The following is a 24,490-nucleotide window of genomic DNA, read 5'->3' as shown; positions in this document are numbered from 1 at the left end:
ATAAACAGTATTTAGTCATAGTGGTAAATTAAGTGAGCACCATCACTGACTTCAGACTGTATCAAAAATACGAAGGTGCAAATACTGCATCAAACATCTGGTTGTTTTTTTTTAATAATCACAAGTTCAATCACAGGAAATAAAGGTCAACAGTCCTATGAAACAATCCAAAAAATACATTTATTTTTCTAATAGTAAAAAACTGACTACTGTAGTGCAATAAAATTGTTAAATTGTAGGCTCTGTAAGAAAATATGCATTGAAGTTTTGAATGAAGCTTAAGCTGGTATCTGATATTCTAGCAGAGATTTTTTGATTGTTTCTTGTTTTTAGAAGTGTAGACTATATTTGATTATCTGTAGCTGATCTTCTCTAATTATTTAGGGTCAAAACTACACTGGGCTACTCTACATTAATGTGAGATTATTTCAAACTGTGATTTTCTATCTTTACTTAGTTTAAAATTACAACTTGAAAGCATAAAAATGTTTTTTATGAGAATAAGAGAACACAGTCAAAGATTTGAGAGAAAAGCAAGCAGATGATTTTTCCAGATATTCCAAAAATCTTTCCCTGATGTCCTCTCAAATGAAACACCCAGAGGACTAAACAAACTCTAAGCTGACATCAACTCTAGTTTGAGGCTCCAGCAGAATAAACTGTACTGATCAAGTTGTTTAAGCTGCTTCATTTCAGCAATAACCAGAGATCTAGGTTGTATCTCACTATTTGGCTGCTTAACCTTTTCCAATTTACTGACTGATAAAGATGATACAATTTCATAGAAAAAAAATGCCTCTTTACTTTGACTTTGTGGTCTGTATTAGTCTTAAGTTTAGAGTGAGTAATGTGGTTTCATGCTGTTTCCCTTATATTTTGGATTACCTTTAATTAAAAACAAGACCTTTAAAGGATAACCTGTTTGATGAAGATGCAGTAGCAGTGCCTTTTAGGCATTTTTGTTCTTCTTTTTTTCTGGTTTATACTGTTACTATCTGATATAATAGGGGTTTTCTCCCCCAAAAAAATGTTTTTGCAGGTGCTGGCACTGCAGGATATGTCCCTCTTTAAGTTCAATCTGAGGAGATATTACCATTGCAGTGGAAACTTTACTTATCAACTGAGTCCCTTCTGTAAATAAAAGTAGAATGGAAGATCAGCTGCAGACAGAGTTCTTTCATATCCACAAAGATATGTAATTTTCAATGATGTCCTAAAATCCATAAGGAAAAATGCTAAATTTAAACAGGACAGGGCAACCAGTGTAATTTTTAATCAGCTTAGCCAAAGAAGCTAGGTAGATTAAAAGATCAGTTTGAAAATATGTAAGCAGGCATTAGACACCTTTGACATTGACATTTAGTGCACATTTAAATGTAAAACTATATATATATATATATATATATATATATATATATATATATATAATTTTATTAATGCACTTATTCAAATATAGATACTTTTATCAAATGTTAGATAGTTTTTCTTAAAGCTTAGTTTGGTGCTGACTTTATTATTTGCCAGTCTATAACAAGTTTTAGATAAGATAAGTAACTTTAGAACCCACTTTATTTAGAGCTACTTGCTATTTTTCCATTTAAAGACCTTTAACCACAGAGCATTTTCACGGTTTAAGATGATAAATTGCTTGTAACTTAAATAAATAGCCATCATTAATCGATTAGACTGACTTAATAACTGTATAAAAATAAACATTATCTTTATATTAAAAAGTAGCCTTGAAAAGTGTTTGTAATAGTGAAAGGCGTGTGTGAGAAAGCAGGAGTTCAGGAACAGGTGTTTATCTTTTTAGGCATACAGCCTGAAACACACACACACATTCCTCACACTGGAAACCAGATAATAAACCCATAATGTAGAACAAACAGAAATAAACTCACATATGTTTCTGATTACATCCTCATACTGCAGACTGAAACAAAATACTCTCAACTTTAGGGTTGACCTGATCAGCTCACAGGTGGACATTTAGCTGAACTTGACCAACGTGGTTGTTCAGCCAGTGGGGATGGTTCGTCACTGCATTGATTTTGGACTTGATCATAACAAAGCAGCTTAAGAACATCTTTCCTGCTCAGCACACAGTAAGAATAATGGCCTGATTATATCTAACTGCTAATAATTTTAATTTTTTAACATGCTTGGATTACCATATGATGGGTTCTTATTTTCTATGTACAGTTACATGTAGGATGTGTTCTGTAAGATATAAAATCTAACAAGTATTTGATTTTAACAGACTAATAAACTGGAACCTGGAGCTAAGTTAAGTTAACAGCTGCCTAAAACCAATTACATAGCTGTTGGACCTGGAGTTTCACAGAGAAGGCATTCTTCTTCTGCTTGAATAAAACTTGGCCTAGCATATATTGGTCTGGCAAACTAGGTATTGGTATTTATGGGCCTCTCGGGGTCTCATGCAGTTGAAAATGATGTTTTTCTACACAACCTTGTCAAAGCAGAGAACCATGAACCTGAAGTGCACCCAGTCCTAAAGAAGCAAACGCTACCATGCATAAAGTGGACATTACAGATGTTAAAAGGAAAGGTGAGTAAATGTCTATTTTGCTCATTGTCAGACATATTTGAGGATAGTTTGTGCCTTTGATTACCATCACAGCAAACATAATGATCATTTCACTAATTCTGACCTTCCCCCTGACCTGAAAAAAAGCATTTCCACAGCATGACACTGCAGCAGCATCATACTTCATATACACCTCCACCTTCACCCTGCTGCTTCTTTCTTATATTTGCTGCTTGTGTAACCTGTAGATGGAATTTAGTGACTATATTTCAACAGTGACTTGCTTCCATAACAGTCTGATTTATTGAGTAACCATTTGTTACTAATTGTTTTCCTAATGGTTGTATAATCGAAATTTTGGCTGTTTCTTTTCTCATGCTCTCTTTTTCTTCACCTGTAGTGTTAAGTAAATGACCAAATATTTGGGAATTAAATTTGTCATTTCCTTTCCATTTCTGGATGATTGGCTGAACAGTTCTTTGCCTTGACACATTATTTTAAAACCTACAGTAACAATTCTTTAAACTTCGACAATTAAATCGCTGATCTGTGTTCCTTGGTCTTTAAGATGCTGCTGTTCCCTAATGTTCTCCAGCAAATCTCTGAGGTGTTCACAGAACAGCTGGCTTTAGACTGACGATTAAAATACAAGCAGATGGGCTCTGTTACACTGAAAAAAAAATAATGCATCCGTTTTTGGCATCAACTTAATCATATTTAGTTACTTTAACATTTTTTTTTTCATGTCCTACCCTACTTAACATGAAACAGGTATGTTACGTAGATGCCAAAAACGGGTGCATTATTTTTTTCATTGTGACTTATTTCAGTTTCTGATATCAGGGTATAGGCTTTTTATCCATTACTCACACGTCATCACCATTAATCACCATAAACACAATCAGCAGGCATCCCTAACTTACTGGCTTGTATTACACTTGGTATAAATATACATTTTAAACACATTCTCACATGTAATTCCTTGGAGTATTGTCCCATAGGTATAAACGCCCGATCAAAACATTAAGAAAATATTCAGTGGTTCAGCTTCCATTACCTGTCACCTGAATAAAAGTACTTACCCTGCAATACAAAAGTGACACCTACTGGTCCCATTAAGGGGTTACACCTAGCAAAGAATACACTATTTATCCCACTAAAATATTTAAATTTAATCTGGGATGTAAAACTATCTAAACCATATCATGCTGATATTATTGGTTAATCTATAAAGATTGTTTTAGGACAGTATTTATTCTTCATAATCATGTGTGAGCTAGTAAGTTGGCGCCTGAAGCACAGCTCTGACAATATTCTCCCTTGTTTGCTCACTGAGCGTGATGTAAGATGATCCCTTCTTAAGTGAAGCGGAAATTAAAGGAAGAAGTAAAGAAGGTGAAACGTGGAAAAGAGTGGAATGCATGTACAGAGGATGGAAAAGTATATGTTCAATATTTAACATATATAGGTTTCTCTGAAAGACTTACAGTCTGGATTAGAGCTGAGATAAAAACAGATAGCAGAGATATCAACCTTGTGTCCATCCAGTGACCCAGAAAGATATTCTGACTAAAATAAATGAGAGAAGACCAGAGGCAGTCTGAGGGTCTTTGCACCATCCTTAGATTGATTTAGGATTTGAGTGACAGCTGGAGCACATAGAGAGATGAACACAGTGCTTCTTGTTGGCAGCTTCAGATTGGAAGCAGATGTTGACTCTGCTACTGTTAGCAGTTTGGTTGACTGCCAAACTGTTTTACAGGACTTCTACCAGCACATTAATCTCACCTAAATACCTGCTGAGGTGCTTAAATCTACCTCATTCCAGACTATCATATGAGCAGTAGTTCATAGCAACTGTACCATCTGAGAAAAAAAAAACAATTATTTAGCAATTAAAATATAATATTTTTGAGAATCACGAATAAGACTTATATCAATTTTAATCTGCCTCTAAATCCACATATTTATAAACGTATTTTAGTGGCAATAAGCCTAACAGAATATGCACCTCAGACTCTAGCAGGATATTCTTCATGAACAGCTAACAATGTTATAATATTACTATTATTGTAACTATCTGCAATACTATTTTTATCTTATTTACCAGGGTAAATAACCACTGATGATCAGCTGTGTGTGTGTTTTGGAGGAGGTGGGAAGAGGCTAACATTAATGCTTTAAGGCAGGGGGGTGTTGTTCTTAATCCTGAGTAATTATTACCAACTAAACCTCTCAGAAAGCTTATTGCCTTGGTGAGTTTATGAACAAATGTTCCTTCAAAGTACTGTTTGAATAAAAAAAGGTGTAAAATCTAAAGCAAAATGAGAGCTAAGATTAGAAAGAACCATAAAATACCTTTCAGGTTTGTGTCCAAAGAAAGCTCCTGATAACTAAACAGTGCACCTGTGCAAGTAAAGGTTCAATGAACATTGTCAGTAGGGAGTAAAAATGTTTTAACATCTTTCAGACATAAAATCGTAAGTAAAACGAGAGAGAAAAGCTTCACATTATTCATTCCCACTAGGAGCCTAAAGAAAACTCATAGTTAATCCAAAAAAATACAGTCTGCCTCAATTGCCCAGATTAGTTGACGCAATCGTGGACCCCAGGACCCCTGCTGTTATCTCTCTGTTTTTGCAGACTCGGTTTCCTTTTGATTAAAAACTGATTTATTTCTGCTCAGACAGCTAAATAATCAGTCTGTCTCTGACTACCAGTTTCAGACTGTCTGCACACAGCGTCACCTCCAGGCAACCAGTGGGAGCCCACAGCATTACACCCACGCACTCACATTCATTCATCCAGAAAATAAAAAAAAGAAACTTTCATGCCTCTTCTTTTATATACTTTTTTAAATTATCAGCAATTTTAAGTAAGAGAGAAAGCATAAAAGGAATACTTAAACAACAGATAAAGCTGGGTTGCAGTGCTTTTTGTAACATTATTTCTTTAAGATTTATTGCAGCATATTTGCGGAAATTCATAAAACAAGATTAATTTTTATTATTTTACTTTGTGATTCTAATTTTTTTCTATCAAGTTAGTGGGAAAAAATTCAGATACAATGAAAAGAAGAAGCATGCTTGATAAAAATAAATTAAGAAATTAAAATAATTGATTTGTAGTTTTGGGAAGTGAATTCCTGTCTAATGATGCGCAACAACGTTTGATTGGCACTTTGTGCAAAAAGCGCGTCGTGCTGGTAGATAATATTCAAACACAGGGAAGATGTTACCAGTTGTTGTTGTTTTTTGTTTGTTTGTTTTTTACCAAAGCTGTTTATTTACACCAGTCTGTATCTTCCTGTCAGAAACAATAATGCAACAGAGCAGACTCTCCCATGCAGACGCCGCTCTGCCCCCCTCCTTCCCTCCCGACCCGACTAACCCGCTGACTCACCTGGGGACGCTGCTGCCCGGACACGACGCACCGCGGACCGGAGGATGGGACAGGTAGCTATTCAACTCAGACACAAACAAACATGCATATATCAAAAAAACTAACCCGGATTAGAGACGGTCGGGTTTAGATTATCCCAGATCAACCGTTGCCTTGGCGCAGAGAATGAGCGCTTGGACGTGAAAAGGTCTAACCTCTGATTTACGCACTGATGGAATGCAGGAGCTGAGGGGATGTGTGGAGGTATTAGGATGCCAGGGGGAAAGCAGCCTAGTAGGGGAGGTGGAAACCGCACCCCCTGCTTCTGAAATCCGAACAGAGAAGAGTTTGGGACAGAAGTGAACAAAGATGATTTCAAAATTTCCTTTTTCCCAAACTCTAAGTAATAAATGACAAGTTTTCTAATTCCTATATTCTAAAAGTATTTTGGGTACGGTTTTGAATAAAATGATCCTTTCATATAACTGCATGTAAACCCAGGCTGGTCTGGTTCTTGTGCAAACTTTATTTTGGGGAATGGCCCCTCTTCCTGTTTTACAAACTGGAATGCATCCATTTTAATAACCCTAACACCTGTCCAGTAAGGCATGCTTACTACCTTGACACCAATACCTGACACCTGATCTAAAATGTTTGGCCCTGGTAACAAGTGCAGCAAAAGAAGGATTTTTATGATGATAGTGGACCCCCCCACCCACCTGGTTTGTCCTCAGTGTTTCTTATGTGACATACCAGAGTCTGAGCTCACAACTTATGGCACGTTGACCTTTGAACAGTGCACTGTCACCTTGGTGACTGACCACACACAAATACATTCACACACACACTCAGAGTCATTAGTGTTTAAACCAGGTCACTGGGATCATCCTCAAACATCAGCAAAACTGTTGGTCTACTGCTCAGAAAGCAGAGTCCCCTCAGTGAATGTCCATGTTAATATTCATATAACAAAAGTGAAGCTTAAGTTTAAAGTACACAAAGACAGTTTAGATGAGACCGTTCAGCTTCTATAAATACTTGTCTCCTGGTATATTTAAAATGTTTCCATTAAACTCTTAAGTTATGCCAAAAGAAGCTCTTTTCAGCACAGGTTTAATATCAGAAATTCCACACTATGAATATAATTACAATATGACTTTAAAAGCTTTTATGCTGAAACTTTAGATTAGTTGCTGATGGGGAAATTCTGAAAGGGTTAAAGTAATGTATGAGTACCTGTAACTCATGAAATTATTTAATTTGGTAAACCTTTAATGTAAACCTATCTTTTTACTTCCTCTAATTTTATCCTGCTTAAAGACTGCCCAGTCTTGGGATAATAGTATGCATGTTAAAACAATCTAACTTTTGTTTGAGCATACAAAAGTTAAATTGAATTAATGCACCTTTTCCTCCTTGTTTGCACCTTCTTTAACTACTATGCCAATATGTTACCAGTGAATTTCTCCGCTGTGAGATCAATAAAGCTGACCTAATCTAATCATCTAATCTAATTTCTGTTTTGCTTATGTTTAAAAAAGGAACAAGTGAAAATTTGAAAACAGTTTGTGTTATGCTTTCAATGTTAAAAAAATTTAACTAATTTAAAACACTTTTTTTTTTTTTTTTTTTTTTTGCTCTGGGGATGTTTTCATTTATTTCACAAGAGCTCCAAATCTGATAGACTAAAAATATAACAAATGAGAGAGGATGAAAAAGAAAAGGGAGAAAATGTTTACTCAGAAATACAGAAGTAGGTGTTTGACATCAAACTGATGGGTTGCTGGTCCAAAACCCTGCTCCATCATCTCACGGTTTGGCCAAGACACTTCCTGCCTCACCAATGTTTGATGCTCAGAGGGTCCATATTTGTAGCCTTCTTTTTCAGTGTGTCCCAGGGCTGCTGGTTAACCCAATTAGCATGATAATGTAGGTGTCAATGGGTGAAGGACTCATTAAGTGCTTTGGAGTCAGTCTTGTTAAAGTGTTTTGCTGTCTCTAAAATTAGGTTACTCATTCTGTTTTTTTTATATAGACATAAGTGTCTTTCCTAATCATGTTTTATCAACTGAATTTGGAACAGGTGGACTCTACTCTCTGTAGAATCATCTCAAGTTTGATTAGTGGAAACAGTATGCACCTCAGGTCAAACCAGAGCTTCACAGTGAATACTTTTGTTGATGTGATTTATTAGGTTAATAAATTTGCAAAAGTCTCAAAAACATTTTTTTCACATTGACCAGAAGTGTCAAGTGACAAAGAACAAATACTTACCTTGCTTAAGAAGAATTTGTGGCTACCTGTACTTTACTGGAGTAATTATTTTTAGACAACATTTTACTTCTACTCCGTAAATTTTTGCAGTTATCTCTGCTTTGTATTCCTTACATTTTAAAATAGACTCATTAGTTTTGTTTTATTTAAGCTAATTTTTGTTATGGCCTGATGGCCTGTATTTAAAAAAACAAAACACAAAAAACATCAAAATAATTTGCTTCATCCAGACAATTTCTTTGTCCCCTTGTGTTCTTTGTCCACTTGTATTTCACCACATTTTCAGGATGATGCAAAGTTAATTTGACACTGTTACCATTAGTTATAAAACAAAGAAACTTGAGTATAAGGAAATTATCATCCAGAATTGTAGAAAAATGTTTCTTCAAAAGTAACAAATATAGCATTTTACTTTTATACTTTAAGTAGTTTTTAAAATTGTACTTTTACACTTTTACTTGAGTAAAAAATCTTAAGTTGATACACTAAACTCTACTAAAGTAAACAGTATGATTTATAATTCTACTTGAGTAATAAACATTAATACTTTTCACACCCCTGACATTGCCATAAGAGGATATAGCATTTGGAATTTTCAAGAAAGAAAGATTTATTCAAAACCATTTAAAACTAGCACAGCATTTTACCTCATATCGTGACCGACACCTATTGCTAAAATTCGCAGGTCTGGATCGTAACTTTTGGAGTCCATTCTGAGGCTGTCAATAGTTACTGCTGCCACCCTCTGGTTTAGTGAGGGACTGCCTGTTTCCTCTTTAAAACACTATCTTAACAATGTTAAAGAATCCTTAAAAAATAAAAAAATGCTGTATCTGGTTTTTAATCTGAATCATCACCAAAATTTATTTGGGTTGTTCCTTGGCATGAAGCGTACCTCTGATAAAAAATTATTAAAAATACTTTCATAACTTTTCAACTTATACTGTACACTGACAGAAAATTTGACAAACTCTCCTAAAGCATAAACTCCTCTGCAAAGGTAACAAGGTTGCAACATAATTCACTGTAAAAATACTGCTTGTTTGAGAAAACCTTTCGGATACAGTAAATATTCCAATCCAAACTTTATAACGAACTTCATTTTAAACAAGTTGTTCAAGAAAAATTCAACATAAGAAAACAAAAAGATGCTTTTTCAAACACATGTACTTTGACCCATGTTACCAATCAAGATAACTCGGTTTTATAACTTACATTTGCAATGTAATATTAAACTAAAATGTAAAAAAGGAAACTTAAAAGGATACATAGATACATAGAAATGAAGTTCATACAGTAGCTGTATCTTACTGACAGCATTCTGATTTAATTAGGAGACTCGGCCAGGCTTTCAAGGCTGCCAATTTCTGGGAGGAGCAAGAGAGGCAAAAGAAGCTCATGCAGACCAGAGCGTCACCATTCTGCATGCTAAAGTCGCTCAGAAATCCTATGGCAACGAGAAAAGGTTTGATGCATCTTTGGCAAGATATTTATTCACCGTTTGCAAACCACTCTGTAATGCAAAGTCTTATATAAATAGAAAACATTTTAGAAAATATCGAATAGTTTACTCATAACAATTCTTATTCAATATGTCATTTTACTGAATCTGTTTGGTACATTTTTATTTATTATTGCTTTTGTCAGTTTTGTGGTATTTGAATTACTAGTGTGAATTTATCTTTTTCTTTAATAGGAGGGTGTGTAAACTTTCAATTACAACTGTATATACAGTATGTGTAAATGTAAACTTTTCCATCAGGTTTTTTTGCCCCCCTCCTTGCGTTTACATTGGCGGTCATGGATGGAAAGTCATGCAGGATCATCTCAAAGGTGGAAAACTAAAAACATTTCAGTTAAGATTTGAAAACCATCCCATTTTATCTAAATCATTTCTTCTTTTTGACTTTTGATTTTCCTTCCCTAAAATTTTTTTTTGCTCTCCAGCAGAGGGTTATGGGGATTCAGTTTATCGGATATGCGGTTATATGTGTCTAGACACTTCCAATCAGACACAGGCAGACACATTTAAACTGGTCTTTGATGAGCAACCAAACTCAAAGGTAAGAAAGCTATGATACAATTTTTTGAATGAATGTGGTTTATTTTAGCAATTAGCGTATTTTGTTGACTAATGCTAGAGTTGATAATGACACAAGTTTCCTATGAGCTCACCAATCAATATTATATTATAATCTTACAATTAGATCTGTTCAGTAATGGTCCTGTGAGGTTTACATTGTTTATTTTTTTCCACAGCAGATATCACTAATATTTCCAATTTGCCTCCTTTATAAGTTGCTCCGATTGCCTTGATCACCTGGTTATCAAAGTGTCCTTCTATAGATGTAGAATACCCATAAAGCAACAGCACAGACATATTTTTACTTAATTATTAATGTAAATAGGTAAGTTGGCCCTTTAGGCCAACACTTGAAGGTTGCAAGTACCCGGTTTGAATCCCACAGCCTCAACTCTGGGTTCCTGAGCAAAACCCTTAACCCTTGATTGCTCCCCGGACACCACAAAATGTCAGCCCACTGCTCCCCAAGGGGATGCGTCCAAATGCAGAGAACAGAGTCCCCTTTGTGGGACAATAAAGGGATTTACTTGTTATTTTTTTGTTTATGTTTTTTTGTACATCAAGGAACGACCAAAGTAGTGAAAGTGGCTACTTGGTTTTATGATTATAGCAACCTTTCGGCTCTAAATGCTCATGGTCATGATTAAACCAGCGTTGTACCATTACCAGTATTTCTTAGAGCCTCAGGTAAAGATATGGGCAGAGCTCTCAACTGATCACCTCTCAGTAACTGAGGCTTTTAAACCTAACCCTGTTACAAGAATAAACAAAGAAATTTTGCATATTCAGGAGATCTTTAAATCATACCTACTTTTTCTGTTAATGGGTGTGATAAAAAGTTGCATAACAAGCTTTTTTCAGGAAGTTTTTTCAGGTGACGCTTCCAGGAGCTAAGGCTTAAAAGTCTATTGGGCGCAGACCCGCCAGTCCCACACCATCCCTGTTTATCACAGGTGTTAAACAGGAGGAGGTCATTGTGCATAACTCTAAAAAGGAAAGGGAAGCCGGGGGGCACAGCTTGAAACAACCACACATAAATATCAGTAAACAATCCATGCAGATATAGAATTTAAGATGTTTTTATGAATTAATATGGTAAAAATATGAATGAGGCTTCATGCCTACTGTACCCCAGCTACTAGAATAATTGATGAAGGATTAGAAAACAATTAGGATAAGATGTAGCTTAAACATGACCCTCTCACCATATTAAACCTTATAAGTACGTAAGTACTCTGCTTCTTCAGATCATCTACAATTGGATTTGTTTTTTTAATGAATTACACCTGTTAACCACTCTGTGTTTCCTGTCAGCTCTTACCACCACATAATCATAAAAGAAATTACTCTGCCTAAAGCCACAAAATAATGTTGTGAATTTATCCATAAATTTGGTATGTTATAGTCAGTGGTAACCTACGGAAGCCAAGAGCGGTCGTGTCCCTCAGATACTTTTTCACAGTGGTTTTCTCGAAAAATCTTGTTAATTTTCTCATTATCTGAACATAATGAAAGCCGTTTTCTCGTGATAATGACATGATAGGTGTGTGTTAAAACTGATTACATCCTTCAATACCACAACAGCGGGAGAGGATTACGGTAGTAGTATAAATCATAGCAGCCTATGTGTACTTCTGTAAATAATCCCGTTTTCAACTTTTAGGTAACTAGACAACGTTGTTGGTTTGATGATTTGCTTCTACTTCTGATTAATCAGCAATTAAACCTATGCCTTCGGCATGTTAGCCCCAGGGGTTTTCTGAACAGCCCAGGTGTTACGCCTGTAACAGTTATTAAATGCATTAACCCCCTAAATAATCAAGATTAGAGATTTTTGTAAAAAAAACAGTCAGTTTTGTTTCTCCTGTATTCCATGCAATCCAAATATCCACCACCACCTCGCAATGAGTGAAAAGAAAAAGGAAAGAAAAAAACGGATTATTTGTGCACACGCAGTGCTGCGACTGCACAACTACAGGCACCATGGGCATGAGGCTGTTGGCCAGCCTATTTCATTACTCATACAGGTTAATCATCTCGTTATCTCAAGAAATCAATAACTGTTTTCCGTAGTAACCCCTGTGCTGCCTGGATGTCCTTGTTAGTATCAGATAAAATCAGCCTTAAAGGTATGATATAATGATACTTAATTTAGTTTACTGTGACCACCAAATATACATATATACATTAAATTAACCTCTCATATAAACACCTAGGTTAAACTGCATTTTCTTTTTGCCCTCTTGGATGCCGTTGCCATCGGTAACCATCAAATAACACAGCTGTGATTTATAAAGGAAAACTGGTTGGTTTTGTGTGTGGACATGGTTTTTCAAATTTGAATGTGTTATTGCTGAACTCCATTTTTGTACGGATGTCAAGCAATGTTTTATAAATGAGACCACTGGGGTTTACCCTTGCAAAGTTACTAAGGAGGTCATGGGAGTTTGGCTGTTAAGTATTTTGTAGGTGTAATGCAGATGTACAGGGTATCAGGGATGCTTTTAGAGACCATCCATGATTTAAGCTGAAGCTGCATCAGCACTTGAAGCACAGGGTAAAACAATTTTCTGTGTGGGCTCAACCTCTTTACAGATGGCAATTAAGCTCAGTCCTGGTTATGGTCATGAGGAGGAGTACAAGGTGTAGTTTTGGAAAAGAAGGGATGTTTTTTTTTTTCCTTTTACAGATGATGTAGTTTGGTTGTCATCTTTGGGTCATGACCTTCTGGTTGTACTTGAGTAATTTGCAGTATATTGTGAAATGGATGAAGCTCTGAACTTTAAGGTCATGGAACTGACACAAGTAGATTCCTCTTACTAGGTTGATAGGTATCTCTATCTCAAAAGTAGAAGTTCAAGTGTATTTACGTCTTGTCACCAAGTGGTACTAACATGTTATGTGGCACTGTCTCTAACCCTGGTTCTTAGGACTCACTTTTCTGCATGTTTGAATCATTTCACTATTGCAATAGACATGCAAGGCTGGATTAGAGATAAGGTAAAGAACGTTGTCATTTAGGAGCAGGCAGAAGAAGGTTTGCTGCTTTTCAACATCTATGGCAATAGGCTGAGGTATTTCAGATGTCTAAACTAGATGCCTCTTAGACATATATTTAGAATAGTTTCTTAGTTTAGGTCAAGAACATTTTAGAGGAACTATTTGGGATCCTTCAGAATAAGCTAGAGAATGCCCATGGGCAAAGGGTAAGTGTTGATGTTCTGATGGATGGATTTACACACAAATTGGAGATTTTAAATCCAAGATAAAAACCCCAGACCGAATATGAGCGGAGTGGTATATGCTGTTCAGTGCAGCGAGGAATGCTCTCATCTTTATATTGGAGAAACCAAACAACCTCTCCACAGACGCATGGCCCAACACAGAAGAGCGGCCTCCTCTGGACAAGACTCCGCAGTACACCTACACCTTATGGACAAAGGACATTCTTTTGAGGACCAGAATGTCCATATTCTAGATAAAGAAAATAGGTGGTTTGAGAGGGGCGTGAAGGAAGCAAACTATATTAAGAGAGAAAAAACAACTTTAAACAGAGTTGGTTGACTCAGATTCCAGCTTCCAAAAACATAAAATTCAATCACAGACATGATCCCTTCCAGATATCACCAAACGCCCCACCCCATCACAGAGGAACGAGGGACCTACCCGCTCCAGCCGGTGAACAATACCTCCTTAACGACCGACTCTTAACAATCATAGACAGGTTTCAGGTATTACAAGAGACAGACCCCCCCTTAACGGCAATCCCCCCCCTTTAACGACCGACCCTCAGAATCATAGACAGGTTTCAGATTTTACAGGCTAACGATGGAACCTAACGACCCATTCATCGGTTACCAGCATGTTTCCAAGCGATACAAGGCTTTGTCTATATAGGACTCAAACTCACTGCGGATCCAGACATTTGAATTGAGAAAGCTTCCTGGAGAGGTGGCGAAACGTTTTCAAATATTGGAAACCAAGTCCAGTGGATATTTTTTGAATTTTTACGGAATGACTATGACCTGGATGATTGACAACCTTCATCAGCATATTTACTGGGGATGGTGAAACAGTTTCTTGTGTTGCCGCTGCATAGGCATGGTCCTGCATTGTCCTGGAGACTTTTATGCATTTTTTTTGCTCATGAAAATGTATCTGATTATCAGTAGGGGTAATAATACACCAAAAATGGCATATATATAAATGCAATCAACGATTTCAGGCAGTAAAAAGAGAAATAGTTACAGAATATCCTTGAAACTTCTTGTTTAGAAGAAGCTAAACCAATTTCCTGAAACAAATGTTCAGTACTCAGCCAGAGTTGTACCAGTTTATGTTTTAAATTTCATCGTATAAATTTAAACTGTGACTGCCTTTGTTCTTACAGCGGCTGTTTGCTTGCGCAAAGTCTCTCTTCATCTCCGATCAGGACAAGAGGAAGCATTTCTGCCTGCTGCTCCAGCTTTTTTTGGGCAACAGACAGGAAGTGGGATCCTTCCAAAGCAGGATGATCAAAGTGATCTCCAAACCTTCCCAGAAGAGGCAGTCCATGAAGAATGCTGACTGTGAGTCCTGCTTTACATTTTAGGAAATCCATCTGTTTTTATTAACTTTAACAACAAAGGAATGCAAATTTCTTATATAACAATAAAACCTAAATCGTTTTACAAAACAGATCCGCTAAAAAACAAGAAGAAAATGAGAAGTTTCTTGCAAAATCATTTTTTTTAAGTGTATTTCAGAACTATCAACATATTTACACAGAGAAGAATAGACATGTGGAATGAGCTTGGAAATAATGTATTTAAATTTAAACTGTTTCATGGTTTTATGTCTATTGCGTCAGAAATGCCCTAATCAGCGTAAACGGGACAAATCAGATTCGCTGATTCGCTGAAACGTTAAATTAGTTGTCTTCCGTTTTTTTAAAGGTTTGATCCCTCCAGTAGTCTGGACTTTAGAGACCCACTTATGTGTTAAATGTTGTTGTCTTAAGAATGCTCGTGATTCAGCTTAAGTTTCTGTGCCGGTCGCCTACGGACTTCAGTTTCACCATCCAAGTTCTCCGACCTTATGACTCTTCACGCTTTGGAAATGTTCCTGCTTTAAAATTGCAAAATTTGTGTGCCAACATGTGTTTTCTGATCTTAAGAGTAATAAGATCAGGTAATTTTGCCATTGATATAAGGCATGTAAGTAGGAGGTTGCTACATGTGCAGTGTGTTGGCTGAATTGAAAGGTTTTAAATGTACAGTACTATACAGGCAATTTAACAAGTCATTAAACATCAGGTTTCTGCAAATATGGGATATGTGTGTTACTGCTTAATGCCTGCTGTTGGGACAGAGGGCATCTGGAATACAGTAGTAGTTTTAAAAACTTTGCTTTAAAGCTTACTGAATAAAAAAAAAAGCACTGATATGTACAAATTTACATTTTATTATGAATTTACCAAACAATAACATTTCCTATCATGCACATTTTTCAAGAATATCACTTATTAAAAAATGCTGTCAGGAAATGAACAATGCAGTTATTATGACTGTCTGCACACTGCTGCAAAAATCAAGCATCTCCTTAAGTAGGAGTTCTGAACTAAATATCTAATGGAAAACAATTTCTCTTTACAGAAAGATTGGAGTTATGAATAAGTGCAGTGTGTCTTACAGTGTGCCTTTATGTATTTCCAGTGTGTATATCCTCCTTCTCCAAAGTGGCTTTGTTCAACCGTCTACGCTCACAGACTGTCAGCACTCGTTACCTTTCGGTGGACAGAGGAGCTTTCATAGCCAGCGCCAGACAGTGGACAGCCTTCACCATCACCATGGGTAACTGTGCCACTGCATGCGTGTCATCTCTATAGTAGTTTCAAAGCATGTATACTATATGTTTAGATATGGACACATACTGTTTATGTCTGTTTATGAATACAGACTCATTCTATTACATTTTTATTTAATAGAATAAAATTAAAATCATATCAATAAAATACCCAGTTCCAAAATTTTTAGCAGACCTTTAAAATATTACAAATTTAGAGTGTGGAGAAACAGCTTTTTCTGACATGTTCTTTTTGCACATTCTGCACTACACTCCATCATCATAGAATAGAATAGAATAGAATAGAATAGAATAGAATAGAATAGAAATATATTTTTATTGTCCTAAAGTAAGAAAGTTCAGGTTTGTCAGTGATAAAATAGGTTTTCCCACATAACCAAGTATCTGATCCGGTATCAGAAAGAGCTTAGTAGTGTTAAATTTTGATTTGGTGATAAGGTGCTACACAAAAATAAGTATACAGTTAACAAAAATACACTTGGAAATATAAATTATGTAATAAACAAATGTGAAATGTGTATACATTTTATGGGAATATAAAAATAGTATAACCATTGCACAAAAATTCTTAAAAAATATACAATAACAAAAATATGCACTCCAGTCAGATAGTATTTAAATGGACTGAGATATACCTATTATTTACAATGGGAAAGGGCCATGAGGGTAGCCAGTCCTTGTTAATGGAGGCAAGGAAAATTGTATTTCTTTGCACAATTCACTATGAAGTGCTTAACGTGAATGAAAAAATAAAATAGAAGGAAAATAAAAGCAAATAAAGATAAAAACTTGAAAAAAAGCAGGTAGTAAACCAAATAAAAAGTTGGACAAACTTTGGAAAAAGGAAGTTATTGTTTTCTATTTAGAAGTTCATAGATATTTATTATCTAAAGTGATCCCATCTATAATTATAATTAAATAGAGCATTAGTTCTATTAATTTTTTGTTCACACTTAGTAATAAAGTTTAAGCATCAGGGATTCCTATTTGATAACATAACCTCACCAACAGAGTTCTGAAACTAAAATATCTCAGATAGAAAATGAAATAAAAATCAAAGTAACATCACAGCAACACTGTAAATTCAGGCATCTAGGGGCACTAAGCATGTAGCCTCCAGGTTTAGTGTTAAATAAAACAGTCTTTATTGACATTGAAATGCAGATAACTCCTAACTTATAAGAAATCATGGAGTTACTTATAAAGATAAGGGCACATTCACCCCTCTAGCGTAAATCCTACATCAGAGAGTCAGAAAGATGTCAAAGAGTCATATATCTGTTGTGTTGGTTAAGAACAGCTTTTAGCTTGGTTAGCTCATGTGTTTAAGGGCAGCTCTAATTGCTATAAAGTGGTTCTCTTGGTCATATAACACATTCAGAGAACATTCAGTGATGGATCAACCCTCTATTATGTAGGTGAGTTTTAGAGAAGATCAGCATCAGCATCAATACGTGCCAAGCACTCTATATTGACCTGAAAAATCATTTAATATCTCAAATTAACCAACTATTTGGTAAATATTCATGCAGCATTGCTTTAAAATATCTTCCCTTAGACTTACTTTATAGTGTCTATCTTTGAAAAAAAAGTGGATTTTTGGGTGATTATGGGTTCTATTTTTCTTATTTTTTTTTTCGTTCTGTATGACATGATTTGATGAATAAAAGGATGTATCCATTTTTAGTTTTTTTATTAATTTGACTGCCATTTTGTTTGGACAGTACTGTACTTTTTGAAAATTCTTAGCCCTAAACTCAAAGCAAAGATTGGTTTAAGCGTTACCAACTCCAAAATGTGTATTTATCTTTACAAGAGGTTAAACATAAACTTCTTGATGGATTTTAAAAGAGGAATTATCTATGCAATAAAGTAGCATCAAACGTCTACCTTTCATTTATCAGACAGCTACCTTCACATAATCCGGCCACCCTGCATTAATAGACACCGTGTCTGTGAGCAGGTATTCACCAGCATTTTTCCTCTCACGAGTCTGGTGGAGCCAACCTAAAGGTCAGGGAGGTTATTTATGTAGCACAGCATTTAATGTGCACAGCCTTCCCACCACAAAACCCTCAGCTTCAAGTGATCATCCATCAGCACAACTCAAACCATCTCCAGATCATTGTTTTGTCTTCTTTGCTGGTGCAAAAATAACCTACTACATAAGAAATATATATAAAAATTTGACATGGGTGGAATTATTTCTGTAAATAGTCAGATGAAGTTCTTATATGTGTTTGTAGTGGATGACCAGCGTGCTGACCAGGGCGGGTTTGTGCTGAGTGAAGGCTTCATCTGTTATGGTTCTGTGGTCCAGTTAGTTTGCACTGAGTCAGGACTTGCTCTGCCACCCATGGTAATGAACACACACACACACACACACACATTAAGGGCATGGGCCTCAGTTTGCATGTCATGCCACAGCTCCGCTTTCTGAGAGGGATTTATTATTTTATATTTCAGTATCAATCACCTACATTAAAGCTTTCAAAATGATCAATTTGGCAAGGTTAATACTTATCTTACCTAATTAGTGTTGGTAAACCATAATTATTCAGTGGTTTCCCAGTTTCTGATAAGAAGAACCTCATTAAACCTTAGATGGTCATGTGACCATCTGGACCTGTAAATATTTTTCCCTTTTCTCTCGTCATCAAATATAGGTGATACTGAAATGTTGGAGCAAAGTCCGTTATTTTTAGCAGATTTGGGCTTTTCTTTATACTTTACCCCTTTAGCTGCTGACACAACACTCTCTGCTGTGGGTCTTGTGGAAGTTGGTTAGGATATACTCTCACGCTACACCTCTATATGTTATTGTAGTCTGGCCTTATACAGCAGTGTCAGGTTAAAGTTGGAGAAATTATGCCTGCTAAGTTGTTAACGTGACAAGATCTTGGCTCTGATTGTATTTGTGGTTTGCACCCAAATAGTAAATGATGAGGAGGGCAGATGTATGGACCATAAATTTAACCAGATCAGCAGACTTCAGCATTAATGCACCATGTTTAATATACTGTGAGTTGTGACGTCTGAGATTTTCTGAGGTTGCAATTCTACAGTGTTAATATTTCTAGTTCGACTTCAAATAATGAGCCTCCAAAGCTAATTGAGAGAAATTAGAATTTATGAATCATATGGGGTACTTTTAGTTAACATGCTGTATTTTTTTTTTTATGATAAACATACATTTACGAATAGAAGATAACTAATTGTTTGTTTTATAGGACATTAAATCAGTTGTTTTTTTTTATCACAGCCATTCACTAGAAGTTTAAAGGTCGTTGGTGTTCAATAAGATATAGAGTCAAAGTGGCAGACAGGGAAAGGCTCTGTGGCACTATATAATAGAGACCCTAAGCCTGCAGCAAAGGAGGAGAATTGAAGTCAACCTTTAAACACTCAATTAGCTGTTTTCTGTATTAGTTATAGATTTATGTGTCTATTATTTTTTTTATCAACCAGTTATTCCAGGAATAATTACTGTTAGTAGATTTATATTTCTAAATAAAAGTTTTTGAGTAAAAAAAATCCCTTATTAAGTATTTTACTGATTGTAAATAGCAGAAACATAAAGATATATGCACATATACATGTATAACATTGAAAGACTTTTAATCTTAAATGGAAAATGTTAAGATTTTTCTTAGGTTTTTCCTAATCCCTCCTATACGTAGGTCATTCTTTGAACAAATGGCATTATCTAGAGTCTGTGTACTGTTGCTCTATGTGATGATTGGTTTTGATTACCAAAAAAGTTGATGGTTATTTCAATAACAGTTTTAACTATATTGTTTTAGCCCTGCTTTCAATCACAAAATGACTTGTTTCCAGCAAGCCATTTCCACGCTCCATTGTCATACAACAACTCCTTGTCTTCACTCATTCCATCCACATGTTTCTCTTTTTGATATCTATTATTACCACACAATTCTATTTAATACACAAATGAATTGTCGCCCCTGCTCAAACAACAGGCTTTAATTTTCTCAACTTGCAAGCTTTTCTTAGACTGAATTTAGTATCCATTCATTTACCCTCCTGATTTCCTCAAATAAAAGTCAGGAAAATAACTACACAATGTCTTGCTAGTAAGCCGAGTTTTCAAATGTCACAGCATCTACCAGACCACCCAAGAGTTAAGCTCAGTGAAAAAATTCAGTGTAACTGGCTGCACTGCTTACTTATTCTCTTTAGAATCAGCCACTTGTTTAACCAGAGGCAAGAAATCCAAAGTTTTTTTTTTTTGCCATTAATCCATTCTTAAGGCTTGGGTGTCTGTGATAGAGATTTGTTATTATCATACAATATCGAAAATAAAATGATTTAATGTGCTTACAGGTTTTTTCCCCCCTTATTTTTTAAATACTGCCTGCCAACCTAAAAGAGACTGAGGGGTTTAAGAATGTAACTGCTTTTATTTAGCTCTAAACACATCTGTTCATGTTTAAACCTTACTGCACAGCTATATAATGCATCTTTAGGAGAAATGTTGATTGTTCCTTTAACTCAATAAACTAAGAAAGGAATGAGATTTTTTATGGAGTTTTTAATGCCTATAGGTGATTCGGAAGGTGAACAAGCAGCACGCTATATTAGATGTGGATGAACCCATTTCCCAGCTCCATAAGTGTGCCTTTCAGTTCAGGGACAGTCCCAATGCTTATCTGTGCCTAACGAATGACACCATCATACAGTACCAGGTAAAACATTTCCTCTTACTATTTTACTTCTTTTATCTACATCTTCTTGAGTTGTTTAGTTTTTCCTATCTCTCTATGTCTACATCTCTTGTAACTTCTCCTCCACCTTTGTCCTTCCTATGAGGCACCGTCCAGCATCAGGGACTCCAGCAGAGTGGTGCTAAATGAAGGATCCTGCTGGACCATCATTGGTGTGGAAGTGGTTGAATTCACATTTAATCAGGGTTTGACCTGCCTTCAGAGTCCAGTTAGTCCTTTCCCTGTTATTACTGGTTTGGAGGTGAGTTTATCAAGCAATGATTTCTTTAAAAAGTAAATCAATTTTTTGTCCCATAGATTTTCCAAAATCAGTTTTATCCCATAAAGTTACACATTAGCACTCAGAGTTTTGTTAAAAAAGGACATATTTTTTGTGTATAAAACAATTAAAACAGCATCATTAGTAGATAATGTATGTTTTGAAGGTGAATGGTGGAGGACATGTTGCCATGCTGGAGATCCATGGAGAAAATTTCAGCCCTCACATCAAGATGTTGTTTGGCAACTGCGAGGCTGAGACGATGTTTAAGTAAGTTGAGGTATCCTGATAATAAGAAGGGTGGGATAATCAGATAATAATAAAATAATATGCAAAATGAGGGAACACGTCAGATAAAAAATAATATAGTGCTTTATCAGGCAAATATGAGCAGAACAGTGCTCCATTTCTAAAATTAATAAGAATGATGTATCTAAGATGAGTGTACTTCAAAAGTTCTTCATTTGAAAGTAGTTGTTTATCCGCTTGTTCAGGATAAATACAATGGATAATTATTTTGTTCAAATGTCCTTGATGCTTTTGGATAAATCATGTAGAAAAGGTTGTCCTTGTGAACATGTATGAGCTTTTTCTTTACAGTAGCAAGACTTAAAGCCTATACATATTGATTAGCGCTGTTTGATAACTACATCAATTGGTATTTATTTGTCTCAAAATCTGTCTTTTAAATTATATTCTATTGACCTGTTTTATTTACTATTGCTATGTGAGAAAACACTTTTGAATTGGCTCTATGTAATGAGACTGAGTTTGAGTGAACTGATTCTGAAAATTTTCCCTACAAAAAGACATATAATAGAGATATAATACATATGGAAATTAATCTCACTTTATTAAGTACGTTACATTTTTCCATAAAATCCATTATAGTAATTTAACAAAATAAAATAATCCACGTTAAAAGAAAATTAGCCCTAAATGCTCTTTTTAATCCATTTGATTATTTCTTTGAAAATCTAAATAACATACAGGCTTATTGTTGCCAGCTGTTTGCTAGTTCTTTATAGATTTACTTTAAAACCAAAACGTTAAAATGTTAAAGTAAAAAAACTCCCACGCCAAGTTTTCGTTCCAGTCTGATCTGCTATAGACTGACTGGTACCTCATATTAGCTGAATTATTGGGATATTGAATGTCAGAGTTTTTATAAAACAATTATTGACATACATTTAAATTATTATCGTTAGATCATTAATATCAATAGCTTTTATTTGAATTAATTTTCTTTTTTTTTTTATTTCTTGTAAGTGTTGCTTTTCGGTTCTGTTTCTCATTTATTTATGTTGGCTATTAGAGAAGGGAAAGACAGCTTAGCCCAACAGATTCCCAGCAGTTATGACAGAAATTGCTGTTTATCTTTTCCATAATCTCTAACACGCCGTCATCTGTTTAAAATGACCAGGAGCATAAGGAAACTTTATTAAAGCGAGCAGCTGAGCCTGTTTAATGTTTCTGTGGGAGCTCATAATTCACAAGACGGTCCTGCAGACTTGACAGCTCTCATCCATCCCCTTACTGAATCTGAGACAGTATGAAAGCAGCTGTTCTGACGTAAGAACTAACCTCAGATCCCACACCTGAAGAGCTGGGAAGTCGTACTTTGGAATCCCTGCCAGAGGACAGCTCACCAAGGGTTTCTGCAAATAATCCTCCCAGGAGCTTGGTTGTATCTACAAAAGCCTTTTGTGAATAACTTAGCCACCCACAAACTTCTCTTTGTATAAAAAGCTGCAACCAGTCAGATACATGATCTATCACAAAAACACAACCCCAAGGTGTCATTTCCTTATTAATAACAGATGACTCTCTTTTTATTTCCTGTATATCCTCTTGTTTTATGCAATGCTTTTATTTTTTTATTTACTTAAAGCAAGTAAAGAAGGAAATAATAAAAAGGAAGAAAACTTATCTGAAGATACATTGCTGTAAATTATTCAAAGCTTTGAAATGTTTTTTTCTTTTTACATACAATTTTTTTCAAGAATCATAAACACTATACCTGTAAGACAAATTTAAAATAATGCCTTGGTAATAACCTAACCTTTATTGAGTCTTTAGTTAAACAAAAAAATGTCTGTTTTCCTCTGTTTTTGTTACTTCTCTCACTTTAGGTCTCCCAAGTCCCTGCTCTGCGTCATTCCTGATGTTTCTGTTTATAGTGACGGCTGGCGCTGTCTACGTCGCATTATCACCCTTCCTTTGTCCCTCATCAGAACTGACGGCCTCATCTATCGCACATCCTACAGTTTCACCTACACCCCAGAGATTCACCTGCCTCCACCTACTAGAGGAGCAGCAGGAGGCAGGGAAGGAGGGGCAGACAGAGGCCAGGAGGACGAGGAGGACATCCTGTTAGAGACAATTCATCAGGAATTCACTAGAACTAATTTCCACCTCTTCATCCAGAGTTAACCACTTTGTTTACAGCAATATAGCCATATGATCAGTTAATTCTCAGCTTGCTGTAGTTAAGTTTTATTATAATGAAGCAGAGAAATAAGGCATGCATTCTGGTCCTGTTGAATTGACACAGTTACTGTACTGTACCTGTTAGAGTTCTGTGAAGGCCTATTTCTTCTTCGAAAAATATACGTAAAAAAATTATTTTCCAATATAATATATATTTTATGCTTTGAAAAGTGTCACTTCTATTACACTATCAACATTAGTACTATGGTGGTTTTAAATTAACTCACTCCTTCAGGATGTTTCAGATGCTGAAGTTTTCATTTTTCACAAGAACAACTCCGAGTCAGCGTTTCACCATGGCACAATTTACATGCATCACCCATGCACTTAGAACAGATCACATATTCCCATTTCCACGTCTAATAGTAAACCAGTGCATCCTGAGCCATGTTCTGTTTTGAAAGTTTCACTGACTCAAAGTGCATGAAAAATATCCACTAAAAAATATCCACAAAAAAATGCACTAAAAAAAACAATATATATATATATATATATATATATATATATATATATATATATATATATATATATATATATATATATATATATATATATATATATATATATATATATATATATGACGACACACTTCTCAGTGTGCACAATACGCTCTGTGTTATGGTAATAAAATAGCCAAGAGAAAAAAGTAAGCTGTGACCTAATCAAAGTAGAAATAACAGGCTTAAAAAAGGTAGACTGGGTGACTCCAGTGTGAGAGGATGTTTTTTTAGAGGAGAGACTCACCATCGTAGGGCTGCCTGTGGAGACGGTGATCTGCTTTCTATTTGATCCATTCACAAACATTTGTCAGTTTCAAATTCTGTGAAAAGAAGAAAGCAAAGAGTGTAATCTGAGTATTCTAATGG

The 24,490-nt window shown here is 35.5% G+C and overlaps 2 protein-coding genes across 18 annotated transcripts in view; one reads left to right on the top strand and one right to left on the bottom strand.

The window, feature by feature from the left end:
• The window catches only part of matn4 (matrilin 4), a 38,186-nt gene extending 31,984 nt beyond the window's left edge, over nucleotides 1–6,202 (bottom strand). For 11 of the 17 annotated variants that reach the window (XM_038306182.1, XM_038306187.1, XM_038306193.1 and 8 more), the window contains exon 1: nucleotides 5,951–6,190. The gene's annotated coding sequence lies outside the window, so the exon portion shown is untranslated. Of the gene's footprint in view, nucleotides 1–5,950 lie in introns of all 17 variants that reach the window. The other 6 variants (XM_038306197.1, XM_038306198.1, XM_038306199.1 and 3 more) reach the window with 3 other exon arrangements.
• Nucleotides 1,937–24,099, top strand: rbpjl (recombination signal binding protein for immunoglobulin kappa J region-like). Its single transcript, XM_038306200.1, has 14 exons — nucleotides 1,937–2,105; nucleotides 2,481–2,569; nucleotides 5,862–6,003; nucleotides 6,272–6,275; nucleotides 9,541–9,668; nucleotides 9,966–10,036; nucleotides 10,151–10,266; nucleotides 14,677–14,854; nucleotides 15,980–16,117; nucleotides 18,377–18,489; nucleotides 20,696–20,836; nucleotides 20,961–21,116; nucleotides 21,301–21,404; nucleotides 23,267–24,099. The coding sequence occupies exons 2-14, from the start codon at nucleotides 2,533–2,535 to the stop codon at nucleotides 23,565–23,567; spliced, it is 1,629 nt and encodes a 542-aa protein (XP_038162128.1). The 5' UTR covers nucleotides 1,937–2,105; nucleotides 2,481–2,532; the 3' UTR covers nucleotides 23,568–24,099.
• Nucleotides 24,100–24,490: the final 391 nt, after the last annotated feature.

Source organism: Cyprinodon tularosa, unplaced genomic scaffold, assembly GCF_016077235.1.
Source record: "Cyprinodon tularosa strain WSP-4 unplaced genomic scaffold, ASM1607723v1 ctg575, whole genome shotgun sequence".
NCBI lineage: Eukaryota > Metazoa > Chordata > Actinopteri > Cyprinodontiformes > Cyprinodontidae > Cyprinodon > Cyprinodon tularosa.
Note: the sequence above shows the minus strand (reverse complement) of the source record. Positions and strands in the feature narration are given on the sequence as shown.

What these genes read in the sequence shown, in the direction of transcription:
- rbpjl (XM_038306200.1), top strand. Translation starts at nt 2,533, where the DNA reads ATGCATAAAGTGGACATTACAGATGTTAAAAGGAAAG. An exon ending in GACTTGCTCTGCCACCCATG is followed by an intron (nt 18,490 to 20,695) that starts GTAATGAACACA and finishes TAATGCCTATAG; the next exon opens with GTGATTCGGAAGGTGAACAA. An exon ending in GAGGCTGAGACGATGTTTAA is followed by an intron (nt 21,405 to 23,266) that starts GTAAGTTGAGGT and finishes CTCTCACTTTAG; the next exon opens with GTCTCCCAAGTCCCTGCTCT.